A 27,158-nucleotide genomic window follows, 5' to 3' on the forward strand; every position below is an offset into this window, starting at 1 on the left:
AGTTGAAGTAGCATATTGTCTTTACTGTCGTTAACAACCGTGCCAACCTTTGTATCATCTGCAACTTGGACATTAAGCCTGATATACCTTCATTGATAATGAAGAGATGGAGGAGAAGAAATAATTTTAAATTGTGCACTTTATAATTGTATTCTTTATTCTATATTGGATAATAAGAACAAATAATGTTCAATATGAAAGAGCCTTAGGACATCATTACTGCATAAATGAACAATTTCTAAAATAAATACACTAGGCTGTTTTAGGACATAATTTTGCAAACTCTAATTAAAAGTTATATGGATATTACAAATATTTCAGAACTGTTGTGGGGTCCCGCTGAAGAACGGTGTTATTCACCGTTCTTCAGTGGTGAATAACATAAAAATTCAGCAAGTATTACATGTTGCCACTGAGGTAAATATGTAATAAAGAGAATAAAAGGAACCACAGGCCTGTAAAGTTCTGTAACAAAGAAACCAGAAGGTTCTATGTCAGAAACTCTGAACAGCAAAAGAGAAGCCTAAGGGTAGTATTATGAGCTGGAGTTTTGTGAAGTCCCCTTCTTGTAGCAAGTCATGACAAGTCCCTGGGGGGGGATACCTTAGGTGATGATTTCAACTTCAGCTGTGTTGTATATGCCTCAGTGAGAGTGTAGAAAGTCAGCTGCCACTGTGGGACTATATTGCCTTTTTGGAGGAGAAGACTTCTTGTGAGGAGGCCTGCTTTCTGTCAGAGCCATGGTATGGGGAGCAGGGTGGTGTCATTGTTTCTGTTGATAGCTTTGGTGAAAGGGATCAATAAAGGCATGAGTAGGAAAGTGCCCTAAGAGCCCTAAGATCACACTTCCCAACAACTTCAAACAGGAACTTAATATGACAAAATGAATATGATAAAAATGAATAGGAACTTAATATGACAAAAGCAATCCTAATTTGGAATCAGAACTCACTGAAGTTCATAGACAGTGGCATAATGCACTATTCATAACTTCCATAACCCTTCTTCACATGGCACTATTTCCTTATACTTGCCCAAGTTCATCTTCCTTTATACCACTCCTGTATGGGTAACATCATCAAAAGAATAGCATAAAGATAATGTCAATGTATCCTCCACTATTAAGCTCCATTATGCTCTGTCCTATCTCCTACAACAATTAAAATGTTCTTTACAAAACAAACTGTAGATGTAGGAATTATGCAAGGCAGACACTTCAAAAGTTAAAAGTGATAACTGAAGAGCTGTAAACCATACAAAGACAGAGCCAAGGAATAAAGCGATTTGGCATACTTTTGGCATAAATTCCATCCACCCCAGGTGCCTTTCTTATGTTTATCTTCAACAATTTCTTCTCGATTGTACTCTCAGTTATTACAAGATCTTCTAGCTTACTGCAAGAGTTTAATACACCTCTGGCATTCCCCTCCCTGAATAACTCCTCATGTGTGAATGTAGATGCAAAATATTAATTTAGTTTCTTAGCTACCCGAGCAGGATCATCTACATCGTTATTCACATTTCGAACCATCGATATCAACGGGACCAATCTGACTCATCCCCTTCCTTCTAGAGTTTACATAAATAAAGAACTCTTTGCTATTTTTCTTTGCATCCTTTGACAAAGATTTCTCATAATCTGCTTTTGCCTGCCTAACCTCCTTTGTGACTTTGTTACACACCAGTTTATATCTATGATAGGCTTCCGAGTCATCTGTTAATTTATATGTATCCCATGCATTTTTCTTCTCTGCCACCTGTCTAATTAGATCATCTGACATCCATTTTGGCCTAAACCTTGAACAATATTTCTTAATTGGTATGAAAAGCCTAGTAGCTTCCAAGATTAATTCTTTGAATGCTTCCCATTTTGAATTTGCTGTTGGTAACATCATCAGTTCGTCCCACTGTATAGAATTTAAATACTGTCTCAGACCTCCATAGTCATCTTTATGAAAGCAAAAACCCTTCCCTTTACCCCTGATGGTAATTACCTCTTTGAGTAAATCCCTATTCAATACAATGTGATCACTGCCACCTAGTGGATCCTTTATCTGCAGATTCTTAATGCATGAAGAATACTACTGATAATCAGATCGAGTATTACTCCCTCTAGTTGCCTCCCGAACATACTGCTGTAGAAAACAATCATCGAATAAATCCACAAAAGCCATGCTAGTGTGTGAGTGACCAACCCACAAATTCCAGTCAGTCTCTGGGAAATTAAAGTCCCCCATTATAAGACACTCTGATTTACTGGCCCACTCTATTTCTCTGCATAATTGCTCATTATACTCATCAGATTCATTAGGCCTATAACACACACCTACTGTCATTTTTCCTTTCACAGTGCTTATGTCACACAAAACAGACTCAACATTGTATTGTCCAACATCAATTGGATGCACTTCCCTAGATTTTGTGTTTCTTAAATAACAGCATAACTCCTCCTCCTTCCTTCCTGTCCTGTTTAACCTTTCTGTACACATTGTATTCTCCAAATTCCATATCTACATTGCTTATATCTGTGTAATACCACATCTCTGATATCCCAACAATGTCTCCCTTTGATGTTTTGACCAATACCTCAAATTCATCAAATTTATTTACCAAACTCTTGGCATTGGTGTACACACAAGTATACATGCACCTGGTCCTATTCTTAGCCACCCTAACACAGCTCATGTATTTTCTTGTTCAGCAATGGCTCCCAGCAGTCTCTGGAATCCCTTGTTTTCTAGGCTGCTGCTTATTCCAATAGAAGCAGTGCAAGAATTACTTTCACCTCTGCTAGCGGCTGCTGTTAATCTATTAGTCCATGTATCCCCCCCCCAAAGGCAAGCAAGCAGTTTCCCCACCCACCTAACACTGCCTCGATAGCATCAGCAAATATTCTTGCACCCTTTCTATTTATGTGTACCCCATCCCTGTAGAAGCAGTCTCTCCTGTTAACAAGCACCGACCAGGCTGACAAAAATTCTACACCTTGAGCCTTGCACAATCTCTCCAGGACCGAATTGATCAACAAGGTTCTCATCATATACTCCCTCCTATTGTGTCTGGGCAGAATTGCAGACACCTTCAAATTCAACCCTAAATCACGGCTTTTGTTTTTCAACGTTGACCTATACTTCTTAAGTAAGTTCTCCGGTTTCCTACTCTTAATATCATTAGTGCCAACGTGTACAACAATATCACCTTTTGTGCACTTAAAAGATGATATCTGCTCTACAACGTCATCAACTTTTGCCTCTGGCAGACATACCCTGGTCCTGTTCCACCTACCTGTTTGCACAATATGTTCCCCGTTTCCCTGACAATTTAGTCACCGACAACAACTGGGTCCTCAACTGCAGAGCTTGCACTTGAACATCATGCAACACAGCGGCATCCCCCAAGCAAATTCTGTCTTGGGGGATGTCGCTGTGTTGCATGATGTTCAAGTTCAAGCACTGATGTGGGCAGCTGAGAGCTTGATGGGCCCTCAATTTAAATCCTTAGAGGGCATCCACCCTGTTCGTGAAGCTCTAATATAGTCCCATAACAATGCTGAGTTGGCCCTTGATTTTCTCACACTCCTTACATCGCGTGCACACACAAAGAAATTCCCCTTGGGAATATCATGGCCTGTTTCTGATTTATCCACAAACATCAAAGAAGCAGTGCATTTCAAAAGGCTGTGATTCAGGGGATACCCCCCCCCCGCCTCCAGTTCTCCCCCGAACCACAGCACTTCCATTAGTTTGAGCCTTTTGCTTTGCTGCTCTGGTCTGAGTCATGATTTCAATTCAATTTCAAATAAAATTTCGAAACCATTACATTAGCAGGTAGTTAAGTTATGAAGATATATTAGTTTCACAACGACATCTGTTCAATGGGTTTTTTTTTTTTTTTTTTTTTTATGTTTTGTACCTGCATTCATTTGATGTTACCATTATTTCTTCCTCACTTTTGAAGTAATTAATTCAGTGGTTGAATTTGTTAGAATGATTGGTGTGCTGTGATATGTAAAGGAAGTTTATTCAAAAACAGGGCAACAGTATTTTGGTTGTCCTGTTTAATAGAATTTTTTAATTAATGTATTTATTGTTATCAAGTTGCAAAAATTAAATCAATAAAATATTCAAATTTTTTTTTTTTTTTATCCATATTGAAGTATGAGTAGCAGATTTCACTCTGATGTAACTATTTGGATCACACATTGGTTAAAATCATGTAAAAAAAAAAAAAACATTTCCCATGCCCCAGATACCAAGTGTTCCATGGCCAAGTGATCTGAGTGTATTATCTGAAGTGATTTCTGAACTGTTTTCCTAGGAATGAATTCCCCTCTTTAGTTTAAAAGTTGATTGATTTGAGTTAAAGTTTGTCTATAAAGTCTTCAGGTCTAACAAGCAATAAGCAAAACTTCATTCTTTCAAGTAATAAGCAAAGTCAGAAAAGAAACGATGCTTTTCATTTATTTTTCTATTTCACTAACACAACTAACTTAGCTTAACATTGTGTGGCCACTCATGGCATTATTCCTGGCTCCCATGGTGGGGCCAGTAACCTGAGTGGAAGAATTAACCCTCAGGGCTAAAAAGTGTATAAAATGGGTTTTGAAACCTTTCCACCAATGTAGCCAGTAGGCTCTATTCTTGACCCCATTGATAAAGACTATGACTTCACAACGCAAAAGAATTAAAAAGGACTCTGCCATAAGATGCCCCACCCTTAATAATTCATTCACTGTGGACTCAACCTTTAAGCAAACTTTCACTATTCCTTGTACAAAAAAAGAATTGTGACAATTGCAGGTTTGTTTCCCCCAAATGGTTCAAAATACTTCAATCAGGGGATCTTTTTATAGAAATATCTAACCCAAGATAATCAGAACAGTTGTTTTAACAACTGTTCTGATTTTTTTTTTTTTTACTGGACTCCTGGTTAAAGTCACTCCTTATGCTATCATGAACACTTCCAAGGGAGTTAAAACGGGATTTATTAACTGTATCATAGAAAAAAATAGTTCAAGAGCCTAGTGATGAGTTGTACAGGGAAAAAAATATATGACAAGAAAAGATGGCAACCTTATTCCTAAGAGCGAGAACCTTATTCCTAACTTATTTTAGCACCCACATTTCTGCTCCACACAGCAGGATATTGTTGCTTCAAATCCATCTGTGTATACCTAAGTCTGTTAAACCTTACTAATATTCATAAGGAATGTGGTAGTGGGAATAGTGCTGCTCATGGAGAAGTTGCTATCCTTGTGGAAAACCAGACCCCATTTCAGTCTCTGTTATTCAAAAACAACATTGAGGCAGTAGCAATCAGACTATCACTTGGGTTTCTATTAGCAGTCTGCTCCATCTATTTGCCACTTGAACTGACATCTTCCCAATGCACCTTGAAGATTTTATTATGCAGTTGCCTTCTTCAGTTTTATTATTAGTGGATTTCAGTGGACGTAACACTCTGTGGTAGTATTGACATCAATGGAGGAGTTGTATCATGTAGTATACGCTTAATGACAATAATCTCTCCCTTTTAAATGTGGGTAGCAATGCTTTTTTTCCACCTATTTTTACCTATACACCTGCAATTGATCTTACTATCTGTTCCCCTTCCCTCCTGCCTTCACATAGTTGGGAGGTAGAGGAAAACCCATATGGAAGTGAACACTTCCACGTGCTAGCTACTCTCTTTTGGAGGGACCGAGTCTTCCTTTTAGGATGCCATGATGGAAGATTGATCAGCCTGACTGGAATGTCTGGCAGATTTTGACATACAGTCGGTCAGGAGCCCATCAGTAATGTGGTCACATACATCACAGAAAATATTCTCCATGCAGCTGCAATTTAAATTCCAAAATCAGCTACCGGGTTTCCACCAATTTCCCAAACTCCAAAATAAAGCTTGGGGGTGGGGTTTCAAAGATATACTACCATAGCTAATTTGATAGCTGTTACACACTTGCTTTAATTTTCACATTATTCAACGTCAGAGTGACCAGGTGTAAGGTGGTCTGGGACAAAATCCGAAAATGAAGAGGAAAATATTCATCACATACCTCATTGGTCCTGGAATATAATGGATGCACTGTTTGCAGACTCAATTAATCTAAGGCAGTGTATCCAGTCAATGTGGGTGGTAAGTGTTGAATCAGTTTGGTGTGACGTAAGCACTGGAAAAACAATGAGAGTAGAAGTGTGTTGTAGGTCTAATGACAGTAATGAAAATAGTGATGAGCATAACAAAATATATAGAGAGAAATAGTGGGCCAGTAAATTAGGGTGTCCATATTAAAAGATCGCAAAACCTGGACACTGGCATTGTTATCTGGAGGGGTCATCTCTTAGAAAACAATTTACAGAATTTTGTTTTAATTAAAAAAAATATATATATATATTTTTTCCCATTCTTATTTTCAAAATGTAGAATTAGCAAAAACAGAATACAGTTCTTAAATTTGAATAACAAAATTTATGCAGTAAATATGAAAGCTATTTTTTGTTAATACATTTAGCAGAACTCTTTGTGGTGCTTAACAGATCTTTATCTTTAATTTTATTTCTTAAAATCTGTGCAGTTTAGGTCCCTCAAATTAAAAACACAGGTAATAATTGAATTAACTGTACTTAACTCTAGCCTATTATTACGCTCATCAGTCCGTTGCATTTCCATTAAAGAAAATATTTGCTTGCAGCCAGCAAGCAAATATTTTCGCATTGTGGCTCAGAATTGCAAATAAATATGAACATAATCTAATAAACTTGCTCTTTTGTTCAAGGAATTTGATTTTTTAAGTAATCTTGTCCATTTTTCAACACAACATAGTGTATTCCATTCTTTATTATTTTCGATTTCGTTTATGGCAATTTTTTTTTAAAACTCCAAACTGATCATGTAATAAATTATCATCAAACTAAATTCAAAAATAGCAAAAGCTTAATTTTTTCAGTACTCACCTTGATCGATCTGGAATTGTTATTAGGGTGAATAATAAGAGATTGGCTAATTTTAGGGTGATTGGTTTTTAAGTTAAAGGGATAGGTTATGGGTAAATGATAATTACAATGGAAACGGGATTAAAATATGTGCAAGGAAGTAGAAATGCACTTACTCCGCCCTTGGTTGTCATGAAGTTGATTTAAATTAATATTCTAAATTTTGAATAAGCCAATAGTCATAACGGTGGACTTTCGTTAAAACGTCTTCAGTTGGCTAGTTAAGTGAAAGGGAACGCTTTCCCTTTCACTTAACTAGTCAACTGAAGACGTAATACACCTAATCTGCACCGTCTATCTAAATTTATCCTGATGCCTTTGAACTTGCCAGATAGTAAGACACAATTTTCAAAAATACTTATTAAACATTTCACCAACAAATTACATATCTTGTTTCTACAGAAATGTTTAAATCACAATGTGATTCCGAAATTTGCCCGTATATTCCCAAATAAAATTTATAAAAAATATCCGCACATCAAACTTCCATCGCCGTCATACGAGAGGAACTACGGAAAAGATTTAATAAGAAATATCAGCTTTTACATCAAATACATTATTTAAAATTTAAACTTAAGAGAGATATGAATCCTAATAATTGGATCGAATTCACAATCCATAACAGTATACGTATTAATGCAGCCCTCCAGGAAATTGAACATAGACATTCTAAGAAATGGATTACACTTACCCAGAAAAGCCAAAAAAACAAAAAAAGCCTCCACAAGTCTCCACCGTTAATATCTCCTCCAAAACTTTTACTCCTACCAAAATCACAGGTTTAGTACATGGTTTCAACTTTGCTATAAAAAGCCACCAATATCCTATAAAAGAGTGTATCATAGAACTTCAAACTAAGCTCGAACATCATCCAGACAAGTAGCGCATTATACATCAAACTAACTCCGTAATTAATTCAAAACTCCCCCCTCAATCTAATATAACAAAACAACAGCTCAACGACATACATAAATTAAGTAATATCCCTGACATTATTATTCAAGAAGCAGATAAAGGAGATACAATAGTAATTTTAGATAAAGCTACTTACATAGAAAAATGGAACAAATCCTTGCTGATCAAGACACTTACATAATAACTCTTACAATATATCTAAACTTAAAAATAAGCTTGACATTATCCTTAGGAAACTTAGGTCTAACAAAGAAATTACCCTACATACTTTACAACAGACTGGCATACGAAATAATATTCTCCCCCATATTTTTGGTATTACCAAACTACATAAACCAGGCCACCTAAGACCGATAATCTCTTTTAGTAAATCTGCCTTTGCAAACTTATCCTCCTTTCTAGTCAAAATCATATCTCTCCTTACCAGGTTCTCTAAATTTAAAATTAATAATACCAACCAAGCCTTCGAAAAAATAAATACTACCATAATCTCTGACAATGACATCTTAGCATCCTTTGATGTTGTATCATTATACACCAATGTACATATACCTTTCACCTTACAAGCCCTACGTGAATATTTAACTGCCAACAGCACCCTTATCAACCGCACCTCCCCTTCTATAGATAATATCTTAGAACTTACCTCTTTACTATTAGACGCCAGACATTTCAGGTTTCTTAATCAGATCTTCCAACAAATATTCGGCTTACCAATGGGTTTGGGAATTTCTGCCCCCCTATCTGAAATTTACCTAGCTACAGTAAAAAATCAAATCCTACAACCTTACCCCTCCGGGATTAAGCTATATATATGATACACCAATGATATACTCATAACATTAGCATTAGTAGAGGCATTTGATGCAAGAAAGCAAGCTTATGCAGCATCAGCCAAAAAAAAAAAAAAAAAAACCCACTTCCACTTCGCCCCTCTGTTCGTTCAAAATACCTGTCCAGCTGAGCCTTAAACTTATTTAGGCTATCAACCTCCACCACAAGGGATGGAAGTCTGTTCCACCAACCAACCAACCAACCAACCACCCGCTGGCTAAAGGCAAATTTCCGCACGTCTATCCTACATCTGTCTTTCCTCAATTTGAATTTATTCCCTCTCAGGTGATTTTTCTGAGCTAGAGGAAGAATCCCATCAGCATTGAGCATGTCTAAACCATTCAAGGCTTTATACACCTCTATCAGATCACCTCGCTGGTGCCTAGTCTCCAGACACTGTAATTTGCAAAACTTAAACCTTTCTTCATAAGAGCACCCCTTTGTTCCATTCACTAATCTTGTTGCCCTTCTCTGTACTCGTTCCAGCAGCTCTACATCCTTCTTGAAATGAGGCTTCCAGACCTGTATACAGTACTCTAGGTGTGGCCTGACCATTGCCTTATACAATGGAATAATCACCTCCTTATCCCTGCTGGAAAAATTCCTGTATATCATTGACAATACTCCATGAGCTACTCTTGCTGCCCGTCTGCACTGCTCAGAAAACTTCATATCTGCCTGCACAACCACCCCCAGGTCCCTTTCATTCTCTACCACTGTCAGTGTAGTACCACAGAGTTGATACGTTGCTCTGGGGTTGCTGTTTCCCATATGTAGTACTTTACATTTGTCAACGTTAAACTTCATTTGACACCTCTCAGCCCATCTGCTCAACCTTTCCAGATCCTGTTGCTGTAGCATAGTGTCAATAGTGTCCTTGACAACCCTGCCAACCTTCGTATCGTCTGCAAACTTGGACATTAAGCTTGATATACCATCATCAATATCATTTATAAATACAGAAAACAATAATGGACCCAATACTGAACCCTGAGGGACTCCACTAATAACATTAGTCCACGACGAGCAGTGTCCATTGATTACCACTCTCTGTCTTCTCCCCCTCAACCACCCCTTTATCCATAGCAGCAATTTGCCTCCAATGCCACACTGCTCCAATTTGTGCAGTAGTCTTCCATGTGCAACAGTATCAAAAGCCTTTCTAAGATCCAAGTATATAATATCAAAGTTATTCCCTACATCCAGTTCTTTTGTGACTGCATCATAGTATCCAATCAAATTGGTCAGGCAAGACTTCCCCTTAACAAAACCATGCTGTGTCTGAGCTATAGCTGAAGACTTGTCTAGATGATCCTGCAGTGCTTCTTTAACCAGTGCCTCCATTAATTTTCCGGGAACAGAAGTTAAACTAACAGGTCTATAATTACTTGTGTCGCTCTTTGATCCTCCTTTGTGAATTGGGGTCACATTTGCACATCTCTAGTCCATGGGTACTTCCCCTGAGTCCAAGGAAGCTCTCATAATTATGGCTAAGGGTTTGCTTACTTCCTTTGCTGCCTCCTTTAATTTAACTGGATAGATCCCATCCACCCCCAGGTGCCTTTCTTGTATTTATCTTCAACAATTTCTCCTCCACTTTACTCTCAGTTATTACAAGATTCTCTAGCTTACTTCCAGAGTTGAATACACCTCTGGCATTCCCCTCGCTGAATAATAACTCCTCATGTGTGAATGTCGATGCAAAATATTCATTCAGTTTGTTAGCTACCTGAGCAGGATAATCAACAGTTGACCCATCGATATCAAGTGGACCATCTGATTCATCCCCTTCCTTCTAGAGTTTACATAAGTAAAGAACTCTTTGCTGTTTTTCTTTGCATCCCTTGCCAAAGATTTGTCGTAATCTGCCTTCGCCAGCCTAATCTCCTTTGTAACTTGGTTACAGATCAACTTGTATCTATCATAGGCTTCTGTGTCACGTGTTAATTTGTATGTATCCCATGCATTTTTCTTCTCTGCCATATGTCTCATTAGTTCATCTGACATCCACTTAGGCCTAAACCTTGAACAATATTTCTTAGTTGGTATGTAAAGCCTAGTAGCTTCCAAGATAAGTTCTTTGAATGCTTCCCATTTTGAATTTGCTGTTGGCAACATCATCAATTGGTCCCACTGTATAGAATTTAAATACTGTCTCAGTCCATCGTAGTCGCCTTTACGAAAGCAATAACCCTTCCCTTTACCCCTAATGGTAGTTACCTCTTTGAGTAAATCCCACTTCAGCACACTGTGATCACTGCCACCTAGTGGTTCATTTACCTGCAGATTCTTAATGCATGAAGAACACTACTGATAATCAAATCAAGAGTATTACTCCCTCTAGTTGCCTCCCGAACATGCTGATGTAGAAAACAATCATCCAATAAATCCACAAAAGCCTTGCTAGTGTGTGAGTGACCAGCCCCCAAATTCCAGTCATTATCTGAGAAATTAAAATCCCCCATTATAAGACTCTCTGATTTACTGTCCCACTATTTCCCTGTACAGTTTCTTATTATACTCATCAGAGTCATTAGGCCTATAGCACACTCCTACTCTCAATTTTGATCTCCCAATGCTGATGTCACACCAAACTGACTCGACACTGCACTGTCCAGCAATGTCGACTGGCTTCACTTCCTTGGATTTTATGTATTTCTTAACTAATAGCATAACCCCTCCTCCCTTCCTATCCTGTCTATCCTTTCTGTAGACATTGTACTCCCCAAATTCCAGTTCTGCATTCCTTATATCTGTATGACACCACGTCTCTGAAATCCCCACAATATCTGCCTTTGATGTTTTGAGCAATACCTCAAATTCATCAAATTTATTTACTAAACTCCTAGCATTGGTGTACACGCAAGTATACATGCACCTGTTCTTTTTCTTAGCTACACAACCCATGTGTTTATTTGTACCCCAATGATTCCCAGCAGTCTCTGAAATATCCTGCGTTTTATTTTCCAGGCTGCGACTCATTCCAATAGAAGCAGTGCAAGAATCACTTTCACCTCTGCCATTGGCTACTGTTAATCTATTAGTCCTTGTATCCCCCCAATCTAGCAGTTTTCCGACCCACTTAACACTGCCTCGATAGCATCAGCAAATATTCTTGCACCCTTTCTATTTAAGTGTATCCCATCACTGTAGAAGCAGTCTCTCCTGTTAACAAGGGCAGACCAGGCTGAAAAAAATTCTACCCCTTGATCATTGCACAATCTCTCCAGGGCCGAATTGATCGACAAGGCTCTCCTCCTATACTCCCTCCTATCGTGTCTGGGCAGAATTGTAGACACTTTCAAATTGAACCCTAATTAACGGCTTTTTTTCAACAGTGACCTGGACTTGTTACGTAATTCCGCCGGTCTCCTACTCTTGATATCATTAGTGCCAACATGTACAACTATATCACCTTTTGTGCCCTTAAAAGATGGTATCCGCTCTACAACGTCATCAACCTTTTCCCCTGGCAGACATACCCTGGTCCTGTTCCACCTATACTTTTTACAAATCATGTTTCCCGTTTTCCTAACAATAGAGTCACCAACAACTACTAGTTCCTTTGGGACCAGCGCATTCTGCCTTGTGGGCTGCCGCTGTGTTGCGTGATGACCGAGTGCAAGCTCTGGTATTGGTGTGGGCAGCTGAGAGCTTGATGGGCCCCTCACTTTTAATCCTTCGAGGGCATCCACCCTGCCTCCCTTAATGTAGCTAAATAGATCCTATCCACCTCAGGTGCCCTTCTTATGTTTAACTTCAATTTCTCCTCCACTTTATTCTCAGTTATTACAAAATCATTTAGCTCCCCGTTAGAGTTTGAATAACTTCTGGCCTCTACTTCCCTACATAATATTGGGCTAGACAACAGTTACTTATGTCTTCAACAGGTCCCCTCGACGTGGGCACCTGTACGTGGTGAGGGGACCTCCCAGTGACGCTGCTGGACTTCCAGACTAGCATCACTGCTATCCAACGGGCGCCTCCGTAGCCAGGTGGGAAGGAGCAGCAGTGCATAGCACACGCTTCTTGCTTAAAGCGGGGTTCGAACCCATCACCACCAAATACAGAGGATGCGGAAAGGTCAGGGAATGACTACCGCATATCCCGGAGCAATATGGCCTCAGTTGCTAATGCTCCTAAATAACAAACAAACAACAAGCTATCCAACGCCCACAGCCCAGGTTCCAGGCTTACATCAATGGAATCCGGCGTGTTTGCCGTGCGCTGCGACCCGTGGAAATTCGGAAAGGGGGATCCTGGTGGTTGAGGGGCCCAGCTTCAATACACCACTTTGGCCCCTGCTTCGACAAGACGAGTGGTCCTGGAAGGCCCGGCTAGGATCAATCGGCTAGTAGGCTCGCCTGCGAGGGTCAACCGTGTCAATGCCACGCCCATACCCTCATGGTCCGAGGGACAGGATTCAGGCTGGCAGCGGTGCGGGTATAGTGTCTGGGTAGCCCTGGCGTTCCACTCCCGAGCGCATTTATTGCATGCCGGGTTGTGGGCATCCCTTTGGGCTCCGTGGTGGGTGGGGAGCCCGGGCACTGAACCATTTAAAAAACTATATGAATCCTGATAAACTTATTTCTTCAGGGGCCCCAACCCGGTCCCTATCTGAAAACATAGACAATGATCCAGATAGCATTATTGCTAAAAAAAGGCAGCGAACTGAAGTACCATCAGGGCCTGTTCCAAGGTTCCTAATCATACATTCCACCGGAGAAAAACCAATTGGTAAAATGTCGCCCTTTTTTATTCAAAAACGGTTAGATGGGTTAGCAGGTTCACCCAAATCAGTTAAAAGGCTTCGTTCTGGAGACCTTTTAATTGAAACTAAAAATGACAAGCAATCAGAACATCTACTCCGAACAACATCAATCGGAGCAATCCCTATAACAGTGACACCACACAGAACACTCAATTCATCCAGAGGTGTCATTTCGGAGTGGGACCTTCTCGACGTAACCGAGGAGGAAATCTGCTCCGAATTAAAACCACAGGGAGTCATTGCCGTCAAGAGAATCTGACTTTTAATTCTCCTAAACCTCCTGACGAGATTAAAGCTGGATACATCAACTGTTCAGTGCGTCCATACATTCCAAACCCTTTATGGTGTTTTAAATGCCAGAAGTATGGACATTCTCAAATGGCCTGCCGTGGAGTCCTTGCATGCGCTCGATGCGGTGCAAACGACCACGAAACAACAGCATGTTCAGCCGCAAAACCCACCTGTATTAACTGTGAAGGCGAACACCCGGCCTACTCACGAGCATGCCAGAGGTAGAAAGAAGAAAAAGAAATTCAACGGCTGAAGGCAGAGCTAAATATATCACACCAGGAGGCAAGGAAATCGGTCAAACCCCTGAATATCAACAAACCTACCTACGCCCAGAAGGTAGCAGGGAGATGTTCCGTCGGAACTCAGACGGACATGACCATTCCTCCAAAGGAGTCTTTCACTCCCATCGCGCGGTATGTCTTAAGTACTCAAAAACCTGCACAAAAGGACCAATCAGCTGCCACTCCTATATCGGTACCTCCTAATGCTCCACAAGTAACAAAGGTAACTATGAAAGAAAAGAATAAGAAAGGGGAAGTCCCCCCTAGTACCCAAGATAAGATGGATGTTGAGCAGAAGGAGGTACCTGAAGATTCAGTCTTGGAACTCTTTGCGGAGAAAGAAATGGACACGGGACAGCGTCCGTTCTTCCCCAAAAAAGATAAATCCAAGACTGATAAAAGTAAGCCCTCAGCACCTCGGAAGCCGCCTGATTGACCCACCAAGCCAAAATAATGGCTAAATTCCTACAACGGAATTGTCGTGGATTCCGGCGAAATATTGATGACATCAAGGCCCTCCTGCAAAAGCACGAGCCAGTTTGCTTTTGCTTGCAGGAGACATATCTAAAGGCAAATGATGATCCCACCATGCACAACATCACATTTTTTCGAAAGGATAGAATTGCGGATGGCCCTGTACATGGGGGAGTGGCTATCCTTGTGGGTAACCAGACCCCAGTGCGGCCTTTGCTAATTACAACCAGCATAGAGGCTGTTGCAATTCGCCTTTCAGTGGGATTTCTATTAACTGTGTGCTCCATTTTTTTGCCACCTGGGACTGACATCTCCCAGGCAGACCTTGATGATCTTCTTACGCAGCTGCCTTCCCCTTTCTTACTTCTCGGGGATTTTAACGGACATAACACCCTGTGGGGTAGTGCTAACATCAACGGAAGGGGACGAGTCATAGAGCGTATGCTCAATGACAATGACCTTTCCCTTCTAAATACTGGAACAAACACCTTCTTCCACATGCCTACCCGTACTTTTTCTGCCATTGATCTCTCTATCTGCTCCCCTTCTCTACTCCCTTCACTCACTTGGGAAGTGGAGGAGAATCCATACGGAAGCGATCACTTCCCTGTGATAACCTCATTACACAGCGGGAGACCATGTCTTCCCTTCAGGGTACCATGGTGGAAGATTAATCAGGCTGACTGGACTGTCTTCCAACATCAGGCAAATTTTGATCTTAGCACAGTCAGTCAAAAGCCTATCAATGATGCAGTTAAGTACATCACAGAAAATACTGTCCAAGCAGCTGCGAATGCTGTCCCAAAAACATCAGCCCGGTTTCCACCATTTCCCAAACCTTGGTGGAATTCACAATGCACAGCAGCAAAAAAGGCTCAAAACAAAGCGTTGGGGATATTTCGCCGATATCCTACCACGAGCAATCTTATAGCCTTCAAACGTGCACGAGCCAAGGCACGCTACATCCGTCGTCAGAGTCAAAAGGAATCGTGGATCCGTTTTACAACATCTATTAACCAGTCTACCAACTCTAAGGTAGTCTGAGATAAAATCTGGAAAATGAAGAAAAATATACATCCCACCCTTCTTCAATCCTAGATTATAATGGATGCGCTATTGCAGATCCAACTGCAATAGCTAATTCTCTTGGGGAAACATTCTCTAACATCTCCGCAACATCCTCTTACTCCCCAGAGTTCCTGGTCCTGAAACATAAACTGGAAAAACAAGCACTTAATTTTAAGTCCAAGGGCCTCTATCCCTACAACGGGGCGTTCACTATAGAGGAACTGAAAAGAGCCCTCACTCTTTCCAAAGGAAGTGCTGTTGGACCAGATGGCATCCATTATGAAATGATTAAACATCTTTCACCAAAATCTATGGATTGTCTGCTCCTTCTGTATAACAGAATCTTTACCGAAGGGCAGTTTCCGGACTCCTGGCGAAAGGCAATCGTTCTTGCCTTTCCTAAGCCAGGAAAGGATCCAAAAGTCACCACCAATTATCGTCCTATTGCTCTGACTAGCTGTCTGTGCAAAATCCTGGAGAGAATGGTCAATTCTCGTTTAATATGGTATTTAGAATCAAATGACCTACTCTCCAGCATCCAGTGCGGCTTCCGAAGGAACCGGTCCACTTTGGACCATCTTATTAGATTGGAAGCATCCATCCAGGATGCTTTCCTAAAACACGAACACTTGGTGTTGGTGTTCTTTGACATGGAGAAAGCGTATGACACAACTTGGAGATTTGGTATTTTAAAAGCTTTACATAGCCTAGGCCTAAGAGGGCATCTGCCCTTTTTTATTCAAAACTTTTTAGCCAATCGATCGTTCCAAGTTCGTGTGGGATCCTCACTCTCTCGCTCCTCTAGCCAAGAGGAGGGAGTACCACAAGGATCAGTATTAAGTGTCACGCTTTTTGCCATCAAAATAAATTCCATCACAGAACAACTTCCTCCAACTGTAAACAGTGCCCTCTATGTTGATGACTTTAGCATTTTTTGCCAGTCGTGCAACATGAGGGTTATTGAAAGACAACTGCAGAAAGCCATCAATAGTCTGAATTCCTGGGCACTTGCTAATGGCTTCAGGTTCTCGCCGGAGAAGACCGTTTGCGTACACTTTTGTCGCAAGCGTAATCTTCATCCTGAACCTGAACTAAGGCTCGGACAAAATGCTATTCCAGTAGCTGCGAACACAAAATTCTTGGGACTCATATTCGATAAAAAATTGACGTTTTTGGATCATATTCGTCAACTCCGCACAAAGTGCACATGTGGGCTTAATATTCTCCGCTCGCTCTCCTCTACATCTTGGGGAGCAGACCGGTGTACCCTTCTTCGGCTTTACCGTGCACTTGTGCGATCCAAACTAGATTATGGGTCCCAGGTATATTCCTCAGCCAGAGACAGTGTCCTGCGATGGCTGGACCCCGTCCATCATCAGGCCCTACTTATTGCTACTGGAGCATATCGCACATCTCCTGTCCAGAGCTTATACGTCGAACAAACGAACCACCGTTATCGCTTCGACGTAAGCAGTTGTCTTTAAAGTACGCTTTAAAACTGAAATCCCTGCCAGACCATCCTACGTGGTAAGACTGCCAACCGACCTTTTGGTATTCGTCTCCAAGAGCTACTCAATGAACTTAATATCAAAGTAGACAAGGTTGCCCAAACACCAAAGCAACCCTTTCCACCCTGGCATGCTCATGTCCCGGCATGTGACTTGTCCCTTAGAAATTGGGGAAAGTCGGATACTCCATCATGTGTCGGACACTCCATTCAGCACACCGAACTGAATATTCCGACTTCGCGCCAGTCTACACAGACGGTTCGGTCAGAGTCATATGTGGGATCTGCTGCTGTCTTTACAGACAGGACTATATCAGAGCAGATTCCCTCTGAATGCAGCATATTTACTGCAGAGCTGCACGCTGTAGAGTTAGCCTTGGATCATATTAGTAAATGCCAATACCAACGATTCATTTTATATTCCGACTCTCTTAGCATGTTACAGGCTTTAATATCTGTGAGGTATAATCCTCATCCAGTTCTGTCTAGCATTCAGCAGAAGATTCATGTTCTCCATGAACGCGAATATGACATCCGCTTCTGCTGGATTCCCAGCCACATTGGGATTAGGGGAAATGATTTGGCTGATGCCGCAGCCAAATCAGCAATTCCCAATAATAACTGCTGCCTGTTAGTCCCCTATACAGACTACAGGCAAATAGTACATCAAAAGATACATTCCCAATGGCAGGATTTGTGGAATAGACAGACTGCGAATAAATTATATCGTATAAAGCCTGTAATTGAACGTGGCAGTCTACTCTGCGCAGAAATCGTAAGGAGGAAGTTGTTCTAGCTCGTCTCCGCAGAGGACACGGTCATCTTACACATTCTTTTCTGCTGAGGGCAGATGACTGTCCTATGTGCGAGAACTTTGGCCCAGTTATATCCATGAGACACATTTTAATTGATTGCCCATATTTTAGAAATTTCTGTTTTACCGCTTTTAACCATCTGACTGAGCCGTATACACTCAGTCAGATTTTATCGACAATGACAATGTGTCTGCTGTTTTTAGCTTTTTAAAATCAATAAATATTTTTAATCGAATATAAAATTTACATTTTTCCTTTATATATTTGTTATACCTTTGGACATAGTGACCTAACTAATTAGGTCACTGAAAGTTTAAACTTTTTTATAAATGAAATGGTCTTGGCGCATTATAGCCTTAGTAGCTAATGCACCAATAAAACCAAACCAAACCAAACTTCAACAGGTATTCAACAATTACTTGTTGTTGTCTACCCCAATATTAAGCTGTAAACATGTTATTATAAGTTTAAAAATCTCTTAGAATTTTTAAGTACAGTGCCTTTTATGTGTACACAGGTATTCATTCTGATGAAGAAGAATTTTATGATGCAGAAGATGATACAGCAGCTGACTTCGTAGTTACAATTCCAGGAAAGGGACATAGGTTTGTTTATTTATTCATTACCCATTAAATTACTCGTTTTGATTCTTAAATACAGGATGAACATTATGATCCAAATGTAAATGTTTGTTATGTTCTATTCAAGAATTGCATTTAACCCTCTGGTGCCAAATGCATCTGACAGGTGCCACTTTTTAAAATTTTCTGCTATATTTTTAACTTTGGAAGTGAAATTACATTTTCCTGTGTATACCAGTATTCTATAAATAGTTACGCAACATGTTTTATTTTCATTTCAATCTATTATGAATTATAAAAATTAAAAAAAAATTTTTTTTTTTTTTTTTTTTGGTGTTTAGCATGTGCCAGGTAAGCAAAAGCAACTATCACTCTTGAGCTGAACTTCCATTCACATTTAGTATCTGTCATATTTCAGTGAACTCTCTAACATTCCTGTAGAGCTTTGGTTTTTATGGTTAAATATGCAAAGCTGTCAAAAAAAAAAAAAAAAAAAAAAAGCAAACCGTTGCATGTACTATCTCTGTTCAGGTTGGAGAAAGTGATCTTAAATTCATAAGATGTATAATGAAAACATTCTTTATTATTTTCTCTCATTTTTTGGTTGGTAGTAGTAGTAGTAGTAGTGGAAAATGATGCAAGAAAGCAAGCTTATATAGCATCAGCCAAAAAAAAAAAAAAAAACACTACACACTCCTCTCCCATCCATTCTAAGAATTTGTCTAGTTCTTCCTTGACTTTATTCAGCTCAGATTGTTGGAAGCCTGCTCCAAAAATCATCCACCCACCAGCTGAAAGCAAACCTCCCACATCTGTCAGGAACCATCCTTTATCAACTTAAATTTATGACCCCACATGAGAGTGGGAATAATCTACAGACCAAAAGATTTTGAAGAGTATGATGGGAGTCTTTACATGTAGATGGAATGGGCAAGCACTATCATACACTGATAGTGCTTGCTTGCGCTATCAGTGCATGATAGTTGATAACATCATGATAGTGATGATTGACCATGCATTCATCATTTGGAAGATGAAGAAAGATGTTGCAGAAGTTAGAGATAAAGGCATGGGTTTAATTTCAGATGAGGATACTTTGACGGTTTAAGGTGCTATATGGCATGCATTAATTGGGTGGATTTGCAGAGTGATGGTAAATACAAAATTTTTTTTTTTTTTTTGAAAACTCCAAACATGAAAGGTGTTACTACCTTTAGTACTTAGTACCATGCATGGGTTGAAGGTTGAGAAAAAAGATATTTGTTAACATGATATTTGTTATCAAATTTTGCTTTAAATTGGAAAAATCTGCAACAGAAATGTATGAAATGTTATGAACTATTTATGGTGATGAAAAGTTAAATGGAGCCACTGTGTTTGAATAGTGTGTAAGCAGCTCAAAGATGGACGTGAGGATGTTTGCAATGACATAAGAAGTGGGCAAACATTAACCTCTCAAAATGAGGACGATTTACAAAAGTTTTGGAAATTTTTTTTTTTTTTTTTTTTATGTGAACCCCAAACACGAGAGGTATTAGAACCTATAGTACTTAGTACTGTGCTTGGGTTGGAGGTTGAGAAGACGAAAGAAGATATTTGTTGACATTGGACTTGAACTTCTGTAGATTGTAATTTTCAGAAAATCTGTGTGAAGAAAGGTTGTTCCAGAGAATGGTCATTGAATGAATAGCATTAGCATTAGTAGAGGCATTTGATGCAAGAAAGCAAGCTTATGCAGCATCAGCCAAAAAAAAAAAAAAAAAAAAACCCACTTCCACTTCACCCCTCTGTTCGTTCAAAATACCTGTCCAGCTGAGCCTTAAACTTATTTAGGCTATCAACCTCCACGACAAGGGATGGAAGTCTGTTCCACCAACCAACCACCCGCTGGCTAAAGGCAAATTTCCGCACGTCTATCCTACATCTGTCTTTCCTCAATTTGAATTTATGCCCTCTCAGGTGATTATTCTGAGCTAGAGGAAGAATCCCATGAGCATTGAGCTTGCTCAAACCATTCAAGGCTTTATACACCTCTATCAGATCACCTCGCTGGTGCCTAGTCTCCAGACACTGTAATTTGCAAAACTTAAGCCTTTCTTCGTAAGAGCACTCCTTTGTTCCATTCACTAATCTTGCTGCACTTCTCGTTCCAGCAGTTCTGCATCCTTCATAAAATGAGGCCTCCAGACCTGTATACAGTACTCTAGGTGTGGCCTGACCATTGCCTTATACAAGGGAATAATCACCTCCTTATCCCTGCTGGAAAAATTCCTGTATATCATTGACAATACTCCATGAGCTACTCTTGCAGCCCATCTGCACTGCTCAGAGAACTTCATATCTGCCTGCACAACCACCCCCAAGTCCCTTTCATTCTCTACCACTGTCAGTGTAGTACCACAGAGTTGATACGTTGCTCTGGGGTTGCTGTTTCCCATGTGTAGTACTTTACATTTGTCAATGTTAAACTTCATTTGCCACCTCTCAGCCCATCTGTTCAACCTTTCCAGATCCTGTTGCAGCAGCATAGTGTCAGTAGTGTCCTTGACAACCCTGCCAACCTTTGTATCGTCTGCAAACTTGGACATTAAGCTTGATATACCATCATCAATATCATTTATAAATACAGAAAACAATAATGGACCCAACACTGAGCCCTGAGGAACTCCACTAATAACATTAGTCCACGATGAGCAGTGTCCATTGATTACCACTCTTGAAAAGAGTGGTAATCAATGGACACTGCTCACAGAATCAAGAAAAGTTGATTCTGTGAGATTAAAGTCTGGCAGTACAAGGATATTGACTGGTTGCGTCACATGCTCAGACTACTTTGGAAAAGAGAGAGTGGGAATTATAGAAACCAATTCAGAAGAACTGAACCCCTGGAAGTATCTGTAGAAAAGGCATGAGCAGAAACAGAATGTCAATGAGACAGAGAGTGGAGAGACTGTTAGAGATGAGTCATTAGCCGAACTGCCCTCTTTTGAATGGAATCTAGAAGATTGAGAGAGGTTTTGGGGGCATTACTCCAGATGTGGGAACAATTTGCGATTTGTACAGAGTAAACAGTTTGGAAGAAAAGTAATGCCGAGAGTGAAACAGAAACCCAGTTTTTTAGATGCTGAGGAAGAAACATTTGTAATGTGCTTATGCCAAGAGAGATTAGAAACCAGAGTAATCACCAATACATATATATGGTCTTGCCTAGGAATTGGAGTGTCATCGAAGATAAGCATAGAAGCAGAAGAAATTTTTTTTTTTTTTTTTTTTGAGATATAAGACAGAACTGAATTTTAGAAGGATTGAAATTAACCCCTTCCTGGAAAATTTTTTTCCTAAAAATATACCATAACAGATCAACCTTTTTTATTTTACAGATTAAAAGTATACATCACGCAAATACTCATTGTATAGTTTTTTGTGTTTTTTATAATTTTTTTAGTAAAAAATACATGGGAGTAATTAACCCATTTGGGCTATCCCAAGTTATCTCGTGTATGCTTAAATGTATGCAAATTATATAGATTTTTTTAAATAAATTAGTGCTTGAGCTAAAAGAAAGGAACAGAAAAACACTGTTCACTACTCATTATATAAATAAATTTAAAAAATCAGTGGAATGCACAAGCAGTATCTTCCTGCCACAAGCGATAATCATGAACTACATTGTGACACACGACTGCTGCAAGTGGATAGTTGAGGTGAGCGTTGCTTATGAGGGGCAGTTCAAGAGGGTTTCGAAATATTTTTTGATATTGTTTTCTAATTGGTTAACGCTTTTCAATATTCAGCGTTTAGGATGGCAAATTTTATTTTGCTTACTGGCGGCACATAGTAACACACGCTACTGTTCTGACATTGCTGTACAATAAGTAAATATAAGTAAAATGAAAGCCAGTCGTCTGCTGCCAGCAGTAAGAAAATTTTGGGAAATCTTGGGATTTATCTGACTAATGCAAAATTAGCCAGATAAATGCCCAAGAAAATATGTTTCAATCGTAAATTTGGAGGTATTATTGTTTGCTTCGGGTATTATCGTATCCCGAGATATTTCATTCCAAATAACTTTAAAAACTAAAAACAATTCCAAATAACTTTTAAAACTAAAAACAAGATATCTTGGAATAATCCATGAAGGGGTTAATTAAGTTATCTTTGTCCCACTGGAGAATTACATGGAGATCAGCATTTAAGCAGTTGATAGTAGATATTCGAGAAGTTTGAAGCTGTTTCTGCAGGGCAAGGTTTCTAAAAATGGAAGGTGGAATGCGATGTGCTATCATCAGCAAAACTATGGATAGGATTTCTGGTCAATATAAGAAGGTCATTAATATACAAGAGGAAAAGAGTGGGAGAAAGAACTGAACATTGGGTAACAGGAGCTCACATCTGGTGAGTATGGGCTTGGCACACCCGGGGTCCTGAGCTGGATATCATCATTCTTCTCTTTCTTGGTGAATCATTTCTATTTCTGACTCTCATCTCTCTCTCTCTCTCTTTCTCAGGGTAATTCAGGAATTTTTTTGGCTGGTGCACCATATGGCTAATAATAATAATAACACCAGCATTAGTGGAGAAATTAATAGACAGAGAGCCATCTACCATCACATGCTGTGAGTGTTCAGAAATAAAACTGGATACCCAATTACAAAAAACAGTTGATGAAGCTTTTTAGAAGAACTTTACGTCAAACATGATCAAAAGCCTTTGAAATGACAAGAGCAACTGCTTGAGTTTCATCAAAATTTTCTACTGAATTTTTCCATAGATGGGTAACATAAGTCAGAATATCACCAGTGGATCATCACTGACAGAATCCAAACTAGCGATCATTGATCAGATTGAATTTTTCTACATAGTTTAAGAGTTGAAGAATTGCAGTGGGACGAGAATTGGATGAGAGAGATTAATCATCCTTTTTAGCATTTTTCTGGATATGAGTAAATTTCCAAGCAGACTGGCGGAATAATCAAGTGGAAATAGGCAACAGAGAACAGGAGTAAGTTCAAGATCACGGGTTTTAAGAACAAGTAGAGTTATATCAGGACATGGACAGCGGTGCATTATCCTATAGACAAAAAATACTTCTGCCCAGGGCCCCGAACAGAGGGGGGTCCCCAAGATTACTGTTTCAAAAACTCATTGCTGTTTTTTACTAATATTTTTAAGTGACTTTTATCGGGAACTGTGAACTTGCTACTTGCCAGTGTCAATGAACTTTAAGATTAATTTGAAAATTACATTTTTTTCAAAAATGGTTTAAATAAAGTACCTATTTTGATGAAATTTTATATTTAGTTCTTATGTCATATAATTTATTTGTATTGTTGTCACAATAAAATGAAATCAAAAATTTTCTTCATTAGTTTTTTTTTTTTTTTTTATGTGGGTCCCCCAAATTCTATTTTGCCTTGGGCCCCATGAAGGTATAACATGCCACTGAACGTAGAGTTTCTTAGCATCAAGGTTGATCAAAATTCTTCTGACATCCTTTTGATGGAAGACCACAGGTGGCATTGAATGGTGGGTGATGGTTTACCAATATCATCAATACATTAGTTGGAAGAAAAATAAGATGCTAGCAGGTCGGCTTTACCTTTGGCTGAACTACAATAAAACCATCTGGTTTTGACAGAGGTGGGAGCAGAGATGGACAAAAGTTATGACCAATAGCTTTGCAAAGAGACCAGAATACTCAGCTACCATTTCTACAAGAAGCAAATTTTTTACTCTTAGCCTGTTCAAAATCTAGTTTAGACTGATAATAACTGCTTTAAAATTGTTGCGAGCTTTGGTGTAGGCAGACAATGAACCTGTAGATTTGGAAACAAGCCAATTATGATATGCAACATTCTTCTCTTGAACAGCCTTATAACATTTATTGTTAAACCAAGGTTTAGATAAAGGACAAGATTTTAATGTGGTGTGGAATAAAATATTCCATCCCTACAAGAGTAATTTCATTGACACAATCTGAGCAAACATTGATATTAGAGGTTTGAAACTGTAATCCGACCAAGAAAAAGAAGAAAATAAATCTGGCGAATCATTCCATTTTGCATTCTCGTAATGCCAGACAACACAAGATTGAGATTGGTCATGAGAGAAGGCTCCATTGGAGAAGAAACCATCACCAAATAGTGGTCTGAAGTGTCTAGACTGAACTCAACCTCCTGTGTTATTTGTGAGAAAAGGACCAAGCATGTTGGTTGCATGGTTAGGGTTATCTGGTACTCTGGTAAGTAAATGAACAATCTGTGCAAGGTAATTTGTAATTGCAAAAGCCTCGGCATCTCGACCAGCTGGTCTGTTTGACTAGAAAACATAAGCCAGCTTTAGTTGGGAACATTAAAATCACTAAGGAAAATTACCTCACTGTTAGGAAATTTGGACTGGAGAAAGTCACGTTTCAAAGAGTACCAAATGATTAGTGAAGCTGGGGGAATGACAGAGGCAACAGATGAATTTGTCAGAATATGGTAGAGAAAATTTTAAGCCAGAGATGATCAAATAGAGCAATTCCAAATTAGTAAATCTCTGACAAGGAATATTCGAATGGACATATGCACAAGTACCACCTTTGAAGCAAATGGAATCATACAGCAAATAATTTGGACAATTGAGCTGTGCAGTGGTTGAATCACCTGATAACTGGGATTCTGTCAAAAAAGAACATGGGGTTTGGCAGACTTCAAGTGGAAATGGACATTATGAAGCTGGGGGAATGACAGAGGCAACAGATGAATTTGTCAGAATATGGTAGAGAAAATTTTAAGCCAGAGATGATCAAATAGAGCAATTCCAAATTAGTAAATCTCTGACAAGGAATATTCGAATGGACATATGCACAAGTACCACCTTTGAAGCAAATGGAATCATACAGCAAATAATTTGGACAATTGAGCTGTGCAGTGGTTGAATCACCTGATAACTGGGATTCTGTCAAAAAAGAACATGGGGTTTGGCAGACTTCAAGTGGAAATGGACATTATTGAGATTAGAACAGAGACCACGTATATTTGTGATATAGACAAGGAAGTGTTTGGTAGGTTTAGATCGTTTCACAGATAAATTTATTCTATTAGTTTGATAATTCATGATGTATTCACTAGTAAGAAAATCTGGGGAGGACCCATTTGTTTTGCTATATGAAATGATGAAATTTTTGGATATGGCATATGTATGGGAAGAATAGACTTAACTCCTTGACATAATGTGATTTCAACAATACCACCAGATACACACGACTCAGACTCCCTCCAGTCACTATCTGGCAGAGGAGAGTAGAGGTATCAAGATTATACACTAGCTGATCCAGAAGCATCCCGGAGAGTTAACAGTAGGTTAGGTCTGGTGGACTATCTTGTGGCCGGCCTGTAAACTTTATTTTAGAACTGTACCCTCAAAATGGGTTTTAATTTCAGAAAAGGAAATTACGATGCCTTAAGAGGTACTACATGGCCTCTATTAACTGGGTAGATATCGCGCAGAGAATGAATACAATTGAACTGTGGTACGCTTTTAAAACATTAATCACAGATGCCTTGAATGCGTATATACCATTAAAAAAATACTCCACGAGGAGGGTTCCAAGTTGGATGACTAGTGAAGTTGCCGCATTACTTGAGCAGAAAAAGGTGGCATGGAAAGGTTACAGAACAATAAAAAGTACTGAAGCCTATAACAGCTACAAGGTGATCTGTAATAGAGCCACAGAAAAGGTTCGACAGGCAAAGGCAGTTTATGAGAAATCACTAGCAAACAGAGCAAAGAGGGGGGATAAAGAATTCTTCACATATATAAATGCCAAGAAGAGCAGGACAAACCAGATCGGACCTTTACGTAAGGGAAAGGGGATAGTAATAAATACACCAGCTGCCGTTGCAGATGAACTCAACAGTTATTTTGCATCGATATTTACAAATGAAAAGCCTTTTGTGGCAAAGGGAAATTGTGGGAGCGAAATTAAAAAATATGTAATTAATGATATTGAAATTTCGCAAGATTATTTAATGAAAAAACTTTCGAGCCTACAGACCAGTAAAGCTCCTGGAGTTGATGGAATATACCCTATAATCTTAAGAGAGGCGGCAAGCGAGTGCATTGAACCATTGAGGCTAATTATGCGAGCATCATTAGACTCTGGGGAGATTCCCTTGGATTGGAAAAGTGCAAATGTATCTCCCATACATAAGGGTGGCCCTAAAAGTGAAGTTGGAAATTATCGACCTGTCAGTCTGACTTCAGTAGTAGGGAAAATCATGGAGGCAATGATCAAGGGTGGAATTCAGGATCATTTGGATCGAATTGAAATTCTCAAGGATACTCAGCATGGTTTCGTAAAGGGAAAATCATGTTTAACAAATCTGGTTCGCTATTTCGAAAGGGTCACTCACGAGCTGGATTTAGGGAATAATTTCGACATTGTTTATTTAGATTTCAGCAAAGCTTTTGACTCAGTCCCACATGAGCGGTTGCTTTATAAGCTGGAACAGGTTGGAATCACTGGGAAAATCCTTAGATGGATAGAAGGATGGCTTCAGGGCAGGAGGCAGAGGGTTGTGATAAATGGCTATTCCTCAGATTGGGTTGATGTAAGAAGTGGGGTTCCCCAAGGATCAGTATT

The 27,158-nt window shown here is 39.4% G+C and overlaps 1 protein-coding gene across 2 annotated transcripts in view; it reads left to right on the forward strand.

Annotated features, from left to right (window-relative positions):
• The window catches only part of Osbp (oxysterol binding protein), a 494,514-nt gene that overhangs the window by 197,763 nt on the left and 269,593 nt on the right, over nt 1-27,158 (forward strand). For both annotated transcript variants that reach the window (XM_090374241.1, XM_090374242.1), the window contains one exon: nt 18,466-18,553. In XM_090374241.1, coding sequence (XP_090230367.1) covers nt 18,466-18,553 — 88 coding nt within the window. The remainder of the gene's footprint in view (nt 1-18,465; nt 18,554-27,158) is intronic.

The sequence above is a fragment of the Mastigoproctus giganteus genome, chromosome 5 (genome assembly GCF_048544385.1).
Source record: "Mastigoproctus giganteus isolate SK-2022 chromosome 5, ASM4854438v1, whole genome shotgun sequence".
Lineage (NCBI taxonomy): Eukaryota > Metazoa > Arthropoda > Arachnida > Uropygi > Thelyphonidae > Mastigoproctus > Mastigoproctus giganteus.